The sequence below is a fragment of the Stegostoma tigrinum genome, chromosome 5 (assembly GCF_030684315.1).
Source record: "Stegostoma tigrinum isolate sSteTig4 chromosome 5, sSteTig4.hap1, whole genome shotgun sequence".
NCBI lineage: Eukaryota > Metazoa > Chordata > Chondrichthyes > Orectolobiformes > Stegostomatidae > Stegostoma > Stegostoma tigrinum.
The window spans coordinates 43,028,033-43,047,137 of NC_081358.1; the positions used below are offsets into that span (position 1 = coordinate 43,028,033).

Sequence of the window (19,105 nt, forward strand, 5' to 3'; positions counted from 1 at the left end):
CTTGCTTGGACCCTAAATGACTGCATCTGTCCTTTTAATTGATGCTAGCCTATGAAAATAGATGTGACCGGTTATCTGAAGACTGCTTAGGATTACTCCAAGACAAGGTTTAAAAACAAAATGGACAAAAGCATTGAGGTAGAGGTGCTCAGTTGCTACATGAAAGAATCATGAGGTTATTGGCTTAGATTCTGTAAAACTACTGCGTCCCATTAAAAACTACATAGCCCAATCATTCGTGTCAGATGGATGTGAAACAATCCGTTACATATGGTATGCTTCTATGTATTTATGTTGCTCATCATTTGTCATTTATATAAATGACATAGATGGCTACAGATTGGGGGGCTGTGGACAGCATGGTTTGGATAACTAAATTTGTAGATGACACCAAGATTGGTTAACAGCCAAGTTGAGTATCTGAGGCAATAAGATATAAATTGGATGGTCAGATGGATAGATAAATGGCACATGGCAAAAAGTGTAAAGTAATAGTGATACTCTTTGGAAGAAGTAATTTGACAAAGTAGTCAAAGAATGACAATGCTGGGAAGTTCTGTGGACCAAAGTGACCTTGGAGTATTTGTTCATAGCTGTCTGAATGCAGAAAGGCATATTAGTAGCTTGGTGAAAAGGGGACAGTGGTTAGATTGTCTCTTATTGGTAATGGTGTCAGCCTGGTATTTGTGAGGTGTGAATGTTATTTGCCATTTGTTAACCTAAGCCTGGGTATTGTCCATACCTTGTTGCGTTGGAACATTGACTGCTTCAGTATCTAAGGAACTGTGAATGGTGCTGAACGTTGCACAATCAGTGAACATTCCCACTTCTGACTTTATGGAGGGAAGGTCATTGAAGCAGGTGAAGATGGTTGATGAACTCCTGCAGGAATGTCCTGGAGCTGAGATGACCCATCTGCAACAAGAATAACAGCCATATGTCTATACATCTGGTATGAATTCAACCAGCAACAAATATCCCCCTTGCCTCCAGTTTTGCTTGTGATCCTTGATGCCACACTGCCCAATGTGCCCTTGCTGTTGAAGACTATCTTTCTCAACTTGCCTCTTGCATTTAGCTCTTTTTTTTTGATGTCTTACTACTGCCTTGCTTCAAAGATGAGGAACTGAGTGCCTCTGGCAAAACCCAAACTGGGTGTCTGAGCAGGTGCTACTTGATAGCAATCTTGATGACATTTTCCATCACTTTGAAGAGGAGACTGAATGATCTGCGACTGGCTGAGTTAGATTTGTGCTTTTTTTTGCATAGACAGTATGCCTGGGTATTTTTAGAAACATAGAAATTAGGAGCAGGCGTATGACATTGCCTGATTGATCCTGCTCTGATGTTTAACAAGATCATGACTGATCATTCAACTCAATACGCTGTTCCTGTTTTCTCCTGTACCCTTTGAACTTCTTAACCTTAAGAACTATACCTAATTCCTTACTGAAAACAACGTTTTGGCATCCACAGGCTCACTGCTATCTGGATAATCAAAGCTTTTCTCACCTCAGCCCTAAATGGTCTGTATTAGTCCCGATATTTTTAGTCTGTGACTCCTGTTAGGACTTCCTGGAGATCAAAAGCATCCTTCCTGCATTTGCCCTGTCTATTCCTGTAGGAATGTTATTGGTTCCTATGAGATCCCCTCCTTGTTCTTGACTCAAGTTCATATAGTCCTAACTGATCAAATCTCTCTTCATAACATTCTGCATTGTTGGGTTAATACCAGTGTTGTAGCAATACTGAAACAGTTTGGCTAGGGGCATAGCAGTTTGTCTTCAGTGCTATTGTCAAAATGTTGTCAGGGCCAGAAGCTGTTGTGACTTCTAATCCCTCAACTGTTTCTTGATATCTTGTGGACTGAACAGAATTGGCTGAAGACTGGCATCTGTGGTCCTGGGGACCTCCTAGAGGAAACTGAAAAATTCATCCATCCATTCCACACTTCTGACTGAAAATGCTTCAGCCTTATGTCTTTCACTGATTTGCTGAACTGCCCCATTATTGAGGATAGGGTTATTTATGGAGCTGCCACTTCAAGTTGTTCTTTAATTGCGCAACAGCATTCATGACTGGATGTGGCAGGACTGCTGAGCTTAAATCTGATCTTTTGGTTGTGGGATTGCTTAGCCTGATCATCATGTGTTGCTTATGCTGTTTGGCATGCATGCAGTTCTGTTGTATAGTTTCACAAGGTTAACACCTTTTTTTAAGGTATATCTATGCTCCTCCTACCATAGTCTCATGCACTCATCTTTGAACAAGGGTTAATCCCCTGGCTTGATGTTAATGGTGGAGTGGAAGATTTGACAGGCCAGAAGCTGCAGATTGTGCCTAAGTATGATTCTTCTTGCGATTCACAGTACTTCCTAGATGCCTTGTCTTGTGTTGCTCATCCTGTTTGAAGTCTATCCAGCTTAGCATGAAGATACTGTGTTCTCAATTTGAAGGTGGGACTTTGTATTCACGAGGGCAGTGCTGTGGTCAATCTGCTGTCATGGCATGCAGATTGAGAATGATGACAAGTATATTTTTCAGTCTTGGTTACCTCAGTTCTAGTTGAGCAGCTATGTCCTTTTGGACCTGACCAGCTCTGTCAGTAGTGGTACTGCCAAGCCATTTCTAAAAGGAAGTTCCCCATCCAGAGTACCGTCTGCCCCCTTGCCACGCTCATGCTTTCTTCACATGCTGTTCAACGTGGAGGAGAACTGATTTACCAGCCGAGGGTGGGAAATAGGTGGAAATCAGGAGGTTTCTGCATCCGCGTTGGCCTGATGCCATGGAGTCAATGGTGAGGACTCCCAGGGCAGCTCCCACTGGCTGTATACCACTGTGCCACCACCTCTGGCAATGTCCTGCTGGTAGGCCAGGACATTCCCAGGTGTGGCGATGGCAGTACCTGGGACATAGTCACACTCACATTAGACCTTATAAATAATGTCAGGCTGTTGCATGACTGTTCAACTGATATGCTTAATAAAAACAAACTAATTTATTCAGAAAATTAAAAATTCAAATTTGTTTTCCTTCTGAAGTTGTGAGTAAGCATTCTGTACTTGTGCCTGACTTTGTAACCTTCACTTTTTCTGGTTCATGAAGCTGGAGTATCAGAATTAAATGCCATGCTCCACTTTTAGATTTAAACACACATTGTGCTTGCAACTAGACGAGCTAATAATCATGGCCTGCAGGTCAGCTATGCACATGTCTGTATGCCACAGTGATACTGTGATGTCACTTTGAAAAGTTCTGTGCCAAGCCTTTTTTCAGTATGTGTATCATATTCGATATCACTGCATACGTGTGTGGGAATAAAATAGAGTTTGTTAGTCATTTATACTTTTGGATTGTTCAATAATACTTTATTACTTGATAACAAAGCCACTTTGAAATGTCTTTTATTCACTGCTCCTTGGTTGCAGTTTAAGTGCAGTTACCCAGATAAATCAGTTATTTTTGTTTTCAGGTTGAGAATGCTTTTAACTCTGGAGTTGTTCCAGAACAATTGAGGAGTTCAGGTTATATTTATTTAATATTAGCATCTGTCTATTATGCATTCAGACAGAAGTAATGTTTCCTATGTGGTACAGCATTTTGGCAGTTTCCCAGACATCTAATTTGCAGCGTGGCTGTTTCTATAGGTGCATTTCAAGAAGCATGAGCAATGTAGAGGCCTGTAACAGGTTTGCTTTGCTTACCTTAATTTGATTACACAGCTTCTCTTGAGAAGAGAAACAAAAAACACCTGAAGTTTGAATTGAAAATAGAAAATTATGGAACCGACATGCAGTCACCTATGAGGCAGAATGTGGGCACGGTTAGCTTGACTGCAGACTGATTTTCTTGTGTGAGTCTAGCATTCTGTTTTTTCCAATCCTCTGAAGGCATTACTAGTCCTTTTTTTAAAACTTTAAACTTTGAACTTTTATTGCTTGTCTGTCCATTTATTTAACAGAATCAGTAGTTGTTACTAGAAAACAGTCATTCAGCCTGTTATTTTAGGGCCAGATCTCTGTAAGAATAGCTCCATTTCCACTCCCCTGCATTCCTGTGAATTTTTTCTCTTCAGATATTATATTCCTAATGGCATAACAATAATAGGGTAATATCTTTTAATAACAACTAAGTTAGGAATTGAACTCTCTATGGATTACCTTTCACTTCTTGATCTTCCCTAAGTCTCAGTGTCACAATGATTAACAGTGCTGAAGGAGGCTGTTTATCCAGTTATTTATGCATAAGCCTAATTGTGAGGCTTAAAAACCTTCAGCTGGGTTGTAGCCAACCTTGAGTTTGTAGTTTTAACTTCCAAAACAAAAAAAGTGTTATCCTCTTAAAATTTGAATTTAATATGTTTTGTTTAACAAATATATTGTTTTCTTCATTGGTGCGATTTTCACTTGTTTGTACAATTTTGAGACGGCCTCTATACAACAACACTCAGTCATATTCTTAGGCTGGGATTTGCAGAAATCATGATTTCTAGCACTGGTAGGTAAATTTAGCTCTTTTTTTTGGTTGTAGACAGTGGGCTGGGAACCTATGGAAGGAGTTCAAAGTGGAATCATAAACAAAAATACAAGTGATAGAGGAATCCAAACTCTCAAAAGGGCACAGTAAACAAAATAGTGGGAATAGAAAGAGGAATGTTAAAAAGAAAAGCCTTGCAGCTTTGTGCCTGACTTAATTGTGCAAACAGATCTAAATGGGTATCATGTATCACAGAGCAAGATTTATAGATGGGAGAAAGGCAATTATAATGCGATTAGGCAAGACTTTGGCATAGAATGGGGTAGCAAAATGTAGGGTATGGGGACAATCGAAATGTGGAGCTGGTTTAAGAAACAGGTATTGCGTGTCCTTGATAGCTATGTCCCTGTCAGGCAGGGAGGAAGTGATAAGGTAAGGGAACCGTGGTTTACTAAAGAAATTGTATCTCTTGTTAAGCGGAAGAGGGAGGCTTATGTGACGTTGAGATGAGATGGTTCGGATGAGGCAATGGAAAGTTACAGATTAGCTAGGAAGGATCTGAAGAGAGAATTAAGAAAATCTTGGAGGGGACATGAGCAGACATTAGCAGCTAGAATAAAGGAGAACCCTAAAGCTTTCTCTCGGTATGTGAGGAATAAGAGGATGACTAGGGTAGGAATAGGGCTAGTCAAAGACAAAAGTGGGAAGTTGTGTGTGGACCCTGTGGAGATCGGAGAGGTGCTAAACGAATATTTCTCATCTGTTTTCACTCAAGAAAAGGAGAATATTGTAGAGGAGAAGACTGAGTTACGGGCTATTAGAATTGAAAGGATTGAGGTTAGTAAGGGGAAGGTGTTATCAATTCTAGAAGGTGTGAAGGTAGATAAATCCCCCGGGCTGGATGGGATTGTTCCGAGGATTCTCTGGGAAGCTAGGGACGAGATGGCGGAGCCTTTGGCCTTGATCTTTGAGTCTTCATTGTCTACAGGTTTAGTACTAGAGGACTGGAGGATTGCAAATGTTGTGCCCTTGTTCAAGAAGGGCAGTAGAGATGACCCAAGTAATTGTAGACCAGCGAGCCTTACGTCTGTTGCAGGAAAAGTTGAGGAAAGGATTATAAGAGATAGGATTTATAATCATCTAGCAAGTAACAATTTGATTGGAGATAGTCAACACGGATTCGTCAAGGGCAGGTCGTGTCTCTCAAACCTCATTGAGTTTTTTGAGAAGGTGACCAAGCATGTGGATGAGGGTAGGGCAGTTGATGTGGTATACATGGACTTCAGTTAAGCCTTTGATAAGGTTCCTTATGGTAGGCTATTGGAGAAAATGTGGAGGCATGGGATTGAGGGAGATTTAGCAGTTTGGATTAGAAACTGGCTTTCTGTAAGAAGGCAACGAGTGGTGGTTGATGGAAAATATTCAGCCTGGAGTCTGGTTACTAGTGGTGTGCCTCACGGATCTGTTTTGGAACCACTGCTGCTTGTCATTTTTATAAATGACTTGGACGCAGGCATAAGTGGATGGGTTAGTAAGTTTGCACGTGTCACTAAAGTCGGTGGAGTGGTGGACAGTGTTGAAGAATGTTGCAGGTTGCAGGGAGACTTGGATAAACTGTAGAATTGGACTGAAAGGTGGCAAATGGAGTTCAATGCAGATAAATGGTGAGGTGATTCACTTTGGGAAGAATAATAGGAAGGCAGAATACTGGGTCAGTGAAAAGATTCTTGGTAGTGTGGATGTGCAGAGGGACCTTGGTGTCCATGTACATAGATCCCTGAAAGTTGCCACCCAGGTTGATAGTGCTGTTAAGAAGGCATACGATGTGTTAGGTTTTATTAGTAGAGGGTTTGTGTTCCGGAGCAATGATGTCATGCTGCAACTGTACAAAACGTTAGTGCGGCCTCACTTGGAATATTGTGTACAGTTCTGGTCGCTCCATTACAGGAAGGATGTGGAAGCATGGGAAAAGGTGCAGAGGAGATTTACCAGGATGTTGCCTGGTCGGGAACGAAGATCTTATGAAGAAAGGCTGAGGAACTTGGGTCTGTTCTCATTGGAGAGAAGGCGGCTGAGGGGATTTAATAGATACATACAAGATGATCAGAGGATTACATAGGGTGGACAGTGAGAGTCTTTTTCCTAGGATGATGATGTTGGCTTGTATGAGGGGGCACAGCTACAAATTGAGGGGTGATAGATTTAAGACAGACGTCAGAGGCAGGTTCTTTACCCAGAGAGTGGTAAGGGCGTGGCAGGCAGGGCATTCCAATGTAGTTAACTCAGCCACATTAAGGGCATCTAAACAGTCCTTAGATAAGCATGTGGATGATAATGGGATAGTGTAGGAGGATGGGCTTAGATTAGTTCACGGTGCAACATCGAGGGCCAAAGAGCCTGTTCTGCGCTGCATTGTTCTATGTTCTATGTCGTTGGAATTATGGAGCCATTGGCAACCGGGTGACCCAAGAAATTCATTATTTTGGAAGGACAGAAAAAAGACAAGGTGGTGAAATTGCATTGTTTGCTAAAAAGGGTACAAACACGATATTGTGGAAAAATATTAGCTTAGACAATGTAGAATTTGTGCGTAGAATTGAGAAATACCAAGGGCAAAATACATCCGTGGGCATGGTATATAGACCATCAAGCGCTAGTAAAGATGTTGGGAGTGGCATTAAATAGGAAGCCAATGCATATGGTAAAGAAACTTCTAAATTATGGGTGACTATAATGTGCCTGTAGATAGAGCAAATTAACTTAGTTCCGATTCTGAGGAGGGGAAATTCCTGGAGTGTGTATGGGATGGTTTCCTGGATGAATATTTTGGAACCAACTAGGGAACAGGCCATTTTAGACTGGGTATTGTGCAATGAGCAAACAATAATTGATAATGTAGTTGAGACACTCCTTGGGTACAAGCAACCAAAATATGACAGATTCTTCATCAAGGTGGAGAATGAGGCGGTTGTTCTGAGATTAGGCAATTGTAAACATCCAAAGAGCGAATGGGTGAACTACAAAAATTGCTTATCCTTGTCTGGCACTTGAGTACAAACAAATATTGGTTAAGCCATAATCTACAAGTAAAGTTAGAGGTAACATTAGATCCAAAAAAAAACATACAATTTGACGAGAAAGAAACGACAAGTATGAGGATTGGGAACTTTTTAGAAGTCATTAAAGGAGGACTGATGGATTGATTTGGATAGGAAGAACAGCATATGAGAATTAGCATTTTAACTGCCTTAGTTTCTAAAGATATGTAAAGCAAAAAAGACTGGTGAAAACAAAGGTCGATCCCTTACAGTCAGAGCAGGTGAATTTATAATGGAGAAAAGAAATGGCTGACAAACTAAATTCATACTTTGCTTCTCCCTTCAGAAAGGAGGACAATAGTAACATATCAGAAATGATAGGGCTTTATTGGGGGAGGAACTGAAGTAAAACTATTTGTAAAGAAATTGTTTTTGGAGAAATTGACAGAACTGAAGACTGATAAAGCTCCAGGGCCTAATAACCGACATCCCAGAGTACTTAAGAAAGTGGTCCTTGAAATAGTGGATGCATCGGTGGTCATGCTCAAATTCTTTAGACTATGGAGCACTTCCTACGGGTTGGAGGCTTGCGAATGTAACCCTGCTATTTAAAAAGGAAAGATAAAATGAAGAATTATAGACCAGTGAGGAAGATGCTCATGGATTTTGTAGCAGAGAACTTAGGAAAACCCCATGGTAGAATCAGATATAGTGAGATGGGTCATTTGGGACTATATTTGCTGAAGTTTAGAAGAACGAAGAGGTGTGGGAAAACCTATAAAATTTTAACAGGACTAGGCAGGTTTGATATTGGAATGTTGTCGTGGAGGTGTCCAGACTTAGGGGTCACTAGGGAACTTGGCTGTTCTAGTTCGTATCAGTCATTTGAGGTTAAAATATCATGATCGTGTGTAAAAAGCCCTGATATTCTCCCAAACAATCGCTTGAACAATCACCAGCGACCAGTCTCTTTGCAAGCCATTGACTTAGCTGTTTTATACTGAGAAGAATGGGTTTCATTCTGTTTCTGGCAGTATGTGATAACCCATTCTACTGTGCAGCATTTCCTGTATCCATCTATTTTTAAGATCTGTTATGAGTTTTCTGCTTCCTTGATGAATTTTGGGATGTTTTCACATGAGAATTTCTTTGTATGGTTTTTAATGAAAATGTTTCCATGTGTGTTTCATTCATGGTAAGGAGAGGCAGACACAAGAACCCTCAGGAAATGTTCCATGGAATCCACTTGGTCATTTGCCACGCATTACTGACAATTGCTGTTTCACAGCTTGAAAGAACTATTCAAATAAGAGGACAGCATGTTCTGTAAATGGAGAACAGACTGTGACTTTTAGTGCTAAAATGTCTTGTGGAGCCCAGTTAGTTTGCAAACATATTTTAATTAGACACGTTGAAACAACTTTTAAACCATTGAAAAAGTTAAATGTTTAAGGAGATTTCCTTTCATTGTATATATTTGCATGATATAATTATCCCCAAATATGATAATCCCCTTAGAAAATAATCTGTGTCCTTTTGCACCCATTTTCATAAAATACTTTAATTTTTTCAATGTGTACAGTGCTTGAGCTTCTATCGACAGAAGACTTGTCCTGCACCTCGTTACGCAGATGACATCTAATTTTCATAGGTTTAAGTTTATCAGACTTGTTTGACTGATATTTTTAATTGTAGTACCGTGGTTTTTAGTGACCACCAATAATGTAGTACTGTTGGATATAGATTCCCTTAGTATAGTACATATACCGGGGGGAAAAAACTTGATTTAGGAATATTTTGCACTGTTTATGTTCTTATGGAAAGAATAAGGAAACAGAAGGTGTAGAAGCAGAAATAGGCCATTTGGCCCTTTTGAGTCTATTCTGCCATTCAGTAGGATTACAGCTGTGATGATTCTCAACCTACTTTCATGCCTTCTCCCATAACCCTTTATTCCCTTGCAGATTAAAAATGTCTAAACCCTGAACGTACTTAACGACTAAGTATCTGCATTCCTTTGGAATTCAAATTCCACAGATTTACTTCCGTCAGAAGAAATTACTTCTCATCCGTCTTCAATGGGTGAGCTGTTTCTCCGAGATTCCACGTTTGGTCTGAGAGACATACAACAGCGTGCACCCATTTTCTCTCTCTCTCCCCTCCCCTCCCCTCCCCTCCCCTCTCTCCCCCTCCCCTCCCCCTCCCTCTCCCCCATGCATATGTGCACAGACATAAACATGAGACAACCTTTTAGCATCTGCCTGTCTGCCCTACAAGTTTCAAAATGGATACAAACCCAATCTACTTGTAATAAGAGAATTCTTCTATACCCAGGATCAACCTAGCAAACCTTCAATGGACAGCCTGTAATATTAATATAGATAAGGAGACTAAAAATTCTCTGTACTCCAGGTATGGTCTAACTAGTACCTTTTATGGTTTTAACAAGACTTTCATATTTTTGTACTACGTTCCCCTTGAAATAAAGGTCAAGATCCATTTACCTTTCCTGTTACCTGTTAAACTTAGCTTTTTGTGATTTATGCATCCAAATCAATGTGCCACTGCTTTCTGCAGTCTTTTGCCATTTAAATAATACTGTTTCTGCTGTAGTGCATAACCATATATTCCACCTGCCAAGTTATTGCTCACTCACGTAAGCTGTTGCATATCCATTTGTGGACTATATCATTGTCACCACTTGCCTTGACACCTGGTTTATGACATCTGCAAGCATAGTTATAATAGATGCACTTACCTCATCAGTAGTAAATTTAAAAAAAATTGTACATGGGATTTAAGTGTTGATGAGTATTTCTTGCCCATATCTAATTTGCTAGAGGGCAGTTGAGAGTCAGCCACATTGCCGCAGTCACACGTAGGCTAGACCAGGTGAAAATGGCAGATTTCTTTCCCTAAGCGTTGGCAGTTCACTGTCTACGGGTTGTCATCCTGAAACACCCACTATTTATCTCAAAGTTTGTTCTTACTTAGCTAATCTACTCTCTATGCCAGTATATAACCTAATACCATGGGTTGTTATGAAGTAGCTTTGCCTGTAAATAAAGCTATAAAACCATACGAAATAGATACAGGAGTAGGCTGCTTGCACCACCAGTCAGTGGGATCATGGCTGATCTAGTCCTCCTCGCATCCACTTTGCTGCCCTATTCCTATAACCTTTGATTTTCTTACTGATCAAGAATCTATTTCAGCTGTAAATATACACAAGGACACTGCCGTAGTTTTTTTTTCTGTCTCCGTTTTTGCCCTTGTTTATTTAGTATTTCTGGAATACTGCTAGTGTACTATATTGTGAAGGCTGCTGCAAAGTATTTATTTGCCACCTCTGCCGTTTCCTGGTTCTCCATTATTGTTTCCCAAGCCTTATTCTCCTGGGAGCCTTTGTTCACTTTGGCATCTCTCTCCCTTCCGATTATATTTGGTGGGAAAAAAATTTTTTTTGCGTGATTTCAGCAAAGTACTAACTTAGTTTTTCGCACAGCAAAATAATTGTGAAATCAAGAAGGCACAGAAAATACCCACTAAGAAAGTTGAACCCACATTGAAATATGGTTTCAAAACCAGCTGAAAAGCTTCACTTTCTAACTAATCTCTCAATCCCATGTTGAAAACCTGATTTGTCAACTTTTGGATGCTTCCTTGATTCTTCAGGAAAGAAAGTCTACATCAAGTACCGCCTTGCCTTTAGTGCTCATTGTATCAGACCAGGGTGAATTTATTCCTCATGATTGTAGGGTTAAAATACTATTGACTTGATCAGAAAAGTTTCCTACAATGTTATGGTGTCTTTTACTAATGATATGACATGCTGGATATTCAGTACTGATTGTTCATTAGAGGAGTCGGGCAAGCAAAGTGTATTTCTGAATATCTTCTCTTAATTGTTCTATGCTTCATTCTCAGGATGTCCGTAACCCTGAATCCTCTGTTTGGCACTTAGTCTCCTGCTGGAGAGTCTCACTAGGAGAAGCCGCCGTTTCGTGCCTTTCCACTCCATACCTTGGGCACAACCAAGCTAACTATTTTATATCAGTTTGAGCTGACCAAGCGTTGAACTTGACCCTCTCGCACTGCGTGGCTTCATACCACATTATGCAATCTGTGTGCCCTCTGAAGAGCCCCTGTTTGAAAAAATTAAGGCAAGCTTTTTTAAAAAATGCCCAGTGAATGATTTTCTTTTAGCACCCTGTGTGGCTTTTAGGTTTTGGTCATTTCATGTTTACACCTTTTTTGACACATTTGCTTAAAATCAACTTTGGATTGAAATAAGCCTTGTAGATTTTTTAAATGACTTTAATTTAAACACGTACAGAAAAAGTTGATTTTTAAACTTAATTGTTAATGGTGTTCCTGTCTTCCAGAAATCACCGTTAATGAGCAATGCCTGTTTCATGCAGTACTGTATGTGAATTCATTGAGGATGTTGTGTTTTATCAGTAAAAAGGAATTTATAAGTTTCCATTAATGTCAGCAGCCCTTAACGCCTAATCTGGATAGTCACCAATGAGCAAAGTTGACTGAATTTAGTTAAGTGAACAAACTACTGAAATTTGCTTGCTCTCTGTATACAATTCTAGTAAAAGGTTGAATTTCTTTTTATCTATATTCTGAAGTGACACATCAACTGCAGTTTTAGATGTGTAATAACGTTTTAGATGCTTTGCTCTTTCACTTCCCTGTAGGACTATTTGAGTTATGAATAACACATCTGAAATAAAATGATTTTATCTGCATTATGTGGTGCCAGGATTGACAATGGCTTTCATTAATGGCAGTTATCCTTACGGGGTCTGTCCAATGATTTTGTCCTCTGTTTTTTGGCACCCATCGCAATACTTTGCTTGCACCTCTGCCTATTGGTGCATAGAGTTACGTAAAATCAGACTTGAACTAAAGTCTGTCCAAGCCAGTGGTATATGCTTTCTAATCACCCTGTTAGATCTTATGACACACTTCTGTAGCAAGTGAGACTTGAACTTGAGCCTCGTGGGTTAGAGGTAGGGACACTAACGTAGGGGTATTGCCACATCTTCTAAATGTGATATACTGCTCTATACATTTCTCCATAGTGGGAAAGAATAACATCTCACTTTTTTCTTATTGACTCTGAGGATCAAGCAACTTGTCTATGCTTTAGAATTCTAATATGACATAGGAAAGATCTTTTGAGACAACTGCTTCAACAGGATCCGATCATATTTACATTTTTATTTGTATTAATTGCATCTACCATCTTGATTTGTGACCTGATTCGTAACTATTGCAAAACGCGCGTTGTTAAAATCATTGAAGTTACCCATAAGTTCATTATTTTGTGGGTTGAATCCCAGCCAGGGATTGCCTCTGTGGAGCCAGGGCAGTGGTTAACAGCTCCTAAAATGTGTGCTTTGACTTGTAGAATTACTGTTTTTATCCCCTTCTTATGGAACCACTAAACCTAAGTGTCATGGCATGGAGGCAAGTCAGTTTACAACCAGCAACTGTGTACCAAAAGTAGCTTCAAAATAATGTGGATGAGATTTTGGTAGCTTTATAGTCCTGACTGTGCAAGGCTGCAATTCCACCTTGGAACTTGAGACAAAATAAACACCATAAAAAGCAAATGATGGGTATTTTATGAAGAGGGAGAAAAATGTTACATGTTATCCAAGTTTTCAATAGCAGTAAGTAGTGTATCTGAAAAATTCTAATTTTTCAATCTTTCATATCATTGATATAATTTGATTCATTTTCATTGCTGGATTACAATGAGAGGAATCCGCCATCACATTTAGGCCCTGATGTGGAACATTTCCATGGGAAATGTCACCCAGTGTTTGAGGGTGGGTTGGAGTTAATTACTAGTTGCGGGGAGAAAACACTATCTGGAAGGACCCAAAGTTCTTAATACATTCGATTACTGTAGTCGATGAGTAATTTAAAGTCATTACCTGGCCCGTGGAGATTTTTTAAAATTCATGCACACATTTGTTCATGGATGAGTAAGGCACCAATGAGGAAAAATTTCTCGGATTTTCCGTAATCTCAAGCATTTCCCTGTGATAAGCCTATTTTCAGCCGATGGCAAAAGGGGAAAGCCATTTTTGCTCAAGCATACCTTGAAATCAGTTAGTGATCGATTTCAAATTTATGTAGTTTCAACTAATGTTTGTGAACGAAAATGTGAATGAATGTTCCATTGTTTGAAGGATGAGTCTTGGTTGTGGGAATTCAGTTCAAAGGATTCTGACTTTAAGTGGCCCCTCTGCTAGCCTGTAGTTACTTTAGGATGATGGCACATTCCCAAAAACGAGTAGTGGCAAAACTTTGGGAAATATGTGAAATCTACCACTGCTTGCACTCCTTGCATCTGTTATTAGATTAGATTCCTTACAATGTGGAAACAGGCCCTTCAGCTCAACAAGTCCACACCGCTCTTTGAAGCATCCCACCCACCCCTGCCCCCATTCCCATATAACCCACATATCCCTGAACAATTTAGCAATGGCCAATCCACCTAGCCTGCACATCTTTGGACTGTGGGAGGAAACCCATGCAGACATGGGGAGAATGTGTAAACTCCACACAGTCGCTCGAGGCTAGAATCGAACCTGTGTCACTGGCGCTGTGCGGCTGCAGTGCTAACCACTGAGCCACCGTGCCGCTGGTTATATTGATAAAATCGTACAGATAAATGCCCTTTGTTTGTAGATATTGGGCTAATAAGTCATTTTAACCAAAACAGAAAAAACAGGAAATGCTCACCAAGCAATTGGAGAGAAGATTAACCTTTCAGATTAATGATGTTTCATCAGAAGCGTGAAACATTAACTTGGTTTCATTATTTGGAGGTTATGCCTGCACTGCTGAGCATTTCCAGAGTGTGTTGCTTTTACTGTATTTCAGATTTCCAGCAACAGCAGTATTTTGCTTTTGTATGCCATTTGAATGATCTGTTAATCCTATAAATGAATCAATATTACATTTAGTATATGTTAATGGTGCTAGCTTAACCTTGTTTTATTTCTGAACACAGATATCAAGTAGAAGATGAGTCATCGAGTTTAGATGAGATGCCATTGATGATGTCAGAAGAAGGCTTTGAAAATGATGAGAGTGACTATCACACATTACCAAGAGCGAGAATTAATCAGAAGAAACGAGGGCTAGGCTGGTTTGTATTCGGTGGATGGAAATTACTTTGTACCAGGTAAAGCAAATCACTGTTTTTTACCTGCGATGCAAGTTACAAATGCAATGCAATGAAATGTGCCCAATATGGTTTCAAGGATTTAACTTTTAAAATACTGTGTTTTGGTTGTCATTTTTTTTGTAGCACATTGATGCGTCACTATGATGCTGTGAAATAACCACATGCAGATCCTGCCAGACCTTAAAAACCCCCTACACTTTATGACCCCATAATGACAGATCATCTGTCCTGGATTAGAATGATGAAGCACAGATACTTTTAAAATGCTCACGTTTGTTCTTTGTGCAGAATAAACCTTTTTAATGCATGTGATTGAGAGACTCTTTATGGAGTTAATGATTGTTAAATTATGACCCGGTCTCTGCTTCAATCAGTGTAAGGACTCAATGCATCTGGGCTAGAAAGTCTGAGTACAAGTCCCACCTGCCCTGTATATGTCACAGTAAGTCCTGACTGACCGACTTCTTTTAGATAACAAGATGTACAGCTGGATGAACACAGTAGGCCAAGCAGCATCAGAAGAGCAAGAAGGCTGACGTTTCGGGCCTAGACCCCGAAAGGTCAGCCTGCCTGCTGTGTTCATCCAGCTCTACATCTTGTTGTCTCAGATTCTCCAGTGTCTGCAGTTCCTACTGTCTCATGACATTTTTAAAATCTTAGATAAATGGCTGAAGTAAAACAAGAATATTCGAATAAAGGATGGGGATATGGGAATTATGATTCCTGTGTGTAAATACCAAGTCTCTCAAGTTGGGCTTAGCTGTGTTTGTGCCATAATTCCTGCACAAGACGAATAATCAGGAAAAGGGAATGGTGACTAACTTTAATCCCTCTGAGCGAGTATACTGGATGGCATATTAGAAGGGTCGAAGTTAAATTAGAGAAACAAGTGATTGAAAGTGCATATGACTTGGAGCCTTACAACGTGATACTCTTGGATTAGTGCAGTCTTTTTTGACACTAACCTCTTGTCTTTCTGGATGTTTTAACTCTGTCTTGAAAGCCAAACATCTACGTTAAAGAACTCCTGAGTTTTTACCATTAGCGTTGTAAACATTTGGCTGCTATGTTTTTGTAATATGTTCGATACTTAGGTATTTTTTCGAAACAATAGAAAAATCAAAGAACAGCACAGGAACAGGCCCTTCGGCCCACCAAGACTGCATCAATACACAATGCCTTTCTTAACTAAAAACATTTTGTCTCTATGCCAATCATGCCCCTATTCTGTACCTATTCATATATCTGTCAAGATGCCTCTTAAATGTTGTTATTGGATCTGTTTCTTCCTCCACCCCTGGTGGCATATTCCAGGCACTTACCAGCCACTGTGTTGTTTTAAAAAAAAACACATGCCTCTTTCATCTCCTTTAAACTTACTCGCTTTTACTTTAAACCTATGTACCCTAATAATTGATATTTCTACCCTTGGTAAAAGACTCTGACTATCCATTCTGTAAACTTCTATCAGATTACCCCTCATCCTTCAATGTTCAAGTGAAAACAAACCAAGTTTGTCCAGTCTCCTCTAAGAGATAATATTGTCCAAACTAGGCAGTATCCTGCTATAGAGATAGTAGGAACTGCACATGCTGGAGAATCTGAAGAAGGGTCTCGGCCCGAAACATCAGCCTTCCCGCTTCTCTGATGCTGCTTGGCCTGCTGTTTTTACCAGCTCCACACCTTGTTATCTCAATATCCTGCTGTACTGTTTCTGTATTCTCCCCAAAGCCTTCACATCCTTTTGGTAGTGGTGACCAGAACTGCACACAATATTCTCAATGTGGCCTAACTTAAAATTCTTTACAAGTTCAATGTTACTGACCAAAGTTTAGACTCTTTACCCTGACTGATGAAAGCAAACATGACCACCTTATATAGACAACAGACAATAGGTGCAGGACTAGGCCATTCGGCCCTTCGAGCCGGCACCACCGTTCATATGATCATGGCTGATCATCCACAATCAGTATCCTGTTCCTGCCTTATCCCCGTAACCCTTGATTCCACTATCTTTAAGAGCTCTATCCATCTCTTTCTTGAAAGTATCCAGAGAGTTGGCCTCCACTGCCTTCTGCGGCAGAGCATCCCATATATCTACCACTCTGTGGGTGAAAAAGCTTTTCCTCAACTCTGTTCTAAATGGCCTACCCCTTATTTTTAAACTGTGTCCTCTGGTTCTGGACTCACCCAGCAGTGGAAACATGCTGCCTGCCTCCAGAGTGTCCAAACCCTTATGCACTTATATTGCCACTTTTAGGGAACCGTGGATCTCTACACTTAAATACCTCTGTGTTGATGCTGTTAAGAGTTCTGTCATTTACTTCGCTTCTGCATTAGATCTCCCAAAATGCATCATTTTGCATTTGTCTGATTAAACTCCACCCAAATGTCTAGCATGTTTATATCCTGCTACATCCTCTGGCAATCCTCCTCACTATCCACAGCTCCCCTAATTTTTTTTTTGTCACTTGCAAACTTTTTAAGATGACCTAGGTTCTTCTCCAAAGACTGTGTGTGTGTGTGTGTGTGTGTCACAGGTTTCCAGTCCAAGAAGCATACACACTTTTCACCACTACTGTCTTCTATGACTAAGCCAATTCTGCATCTTGCCAGCTCACATTGGCTCCCATGTGACTTCACCTTTTTATATCAGCCTGCCATGAGGAACCTTGTCAGAGGCCTGACTAAAGTCCATATCAACAACATCTACCATTCTGCCCTCATTAATAATCTTTGTCACTTCTTCAAATAACTGAATCAAGTTTGTGAGACACTACCTTCCCCGCACAAAGCCCTGCTGAGTATTGCTAATAAGTCCATATTTTTCCTAATGTGAGTAGATCCTATCCCTAAGAATCTTCTCCAATAATTGCCCTAGCACTGATGTAAGGCTCACTGGCCTGTAATTTCCTGGATTATCCTGTTGCCCTTCTTAAAAAGAGGAACAGTGTTGGCTATTCACTAATCCTTTGGAACTTTTCTTGTGACTACACAGAGTGCAACGATTTCATATAGGCTTTCAGCAATTTCCTCACCTGTCTCCCTCATCATTCTTGGATAAGTCTCATCAGGTCCTGGGGACTTGTCTACCTTTAATGCTTTTCAAAATCCTAATATCACCTTTCATATTGACATGCCCTAGAATATTAACATTTCCCTTCGAGACTTACCATTCACCTTGTCCTTATCCTTTGGGAATACTGACGCAAAGTGTTAACCTCACCCATTTCCTCCACCCCTATGCATAAGTTCCCTCCTTTTGTCCTTAAGTGGACCTGTCTTTTCCCTAGCTATTCTCCTGCTCATCATGTATAAAATGCCTTGGAGATTGTCTTTTAATCCTCTTTGTCAAAGACATTTGATGACCCCTTTTCATCCTCCAAATTCCTTGTTTGTCTTCTTACAGCTATCTTTGATTTCCTCAAGGGCTCTGTCTGTCCTCAGTTTCCTAAACCTAATATATGCCTTTATCTTTTTGATTAAACTTGCAATTTCTCGTCATCCAAGGTTCCTGAATCATGCCATGCTTACCTTTCATTTTCACAGGAACATGCTGGTCCTGAGTTCTAATTAACCGCCCTTTAAAATATTTGCAAATATTCGCAAATACCAGATGTGGGTTACCCTCAGATGGCCACCTCCACTCTACATTCCCCAGTTTCCGCTAACATCCTTCCCTGCAACTTAATACTTTGATCTGAGGACTACTGTCATCGTTATCCATAAGTAACTTAAAACTTGCAGAAATGCTCCCTCACTGAAACTTCAATTCTCTGGCCAGACTCATCCCACAATACCAGGATATGTCGTTTGGCCCCTTCCCTACTTGGACTATTTACATATTGTTCAAAAAAAATCTTGAACACATCCAGCAAATTCCACCCTCTCCTCCCCAACCCCATTCAAATCCCTGACGCTAAGCAAGTCCAAATCCATATCGGGGAGTTAAAATCACCCACCACAACAACCCTGTTGTTGTTTGTACTTTTCTATCATCGGTCCACATATCTGTTTCTCCATCACCCACTGGTTATTGGGAGGCCTGTAGTACAATCCCATCAAAGTGATTGCATCTTCCCTATTCCTGAGCTCTATTCATATGGTCTCACTGGATGAGTAAAATGAGATGTCCCTCCTCAGTACGGCTATGATATTCTCCCTTATTGGTCACAGAACTCACCCACATCTTTACATCTGTCCCTATCTGTCCCAAAATATGTACACCCCTGAACTTTCAGCTGCCAGCCTTGTCTTACTGCCAACCAAGTTGCTGTGATACACATAACTATGTTGTAGCTATTATCCAAGCTCTAAGTTCATCTGCCTTACCTGTCCTCCTACTGCATTAAAACACAGATACCTTAGACTGCCA

General features: G+C 40.3%; 1 protein-coding gene across 2 annotated transcripts in view; it reads left to right on the forward strand.

The window, feature by feature from the left end:
- Positions 1-19,105, forward strand: part of atp9b (ATPase phospholipid transporting 9B) — a 384,890-nt gene that overhangs the window by 52,626 nt on the left and 313,159 nt on the right. For both annotated transcript variants that reach the window (XM_048529464.2, XM_048529465.2), the window contains exon 2: positions 14,554-14,727. In XM_048529464.2, the coding sequence (XP_048385421.1) occupies positions 14,554-14,727 (174 nt within the window). The remainder of the gene's footprint in view (positions 1-14,553; positions 14,728-19,105) is intronic.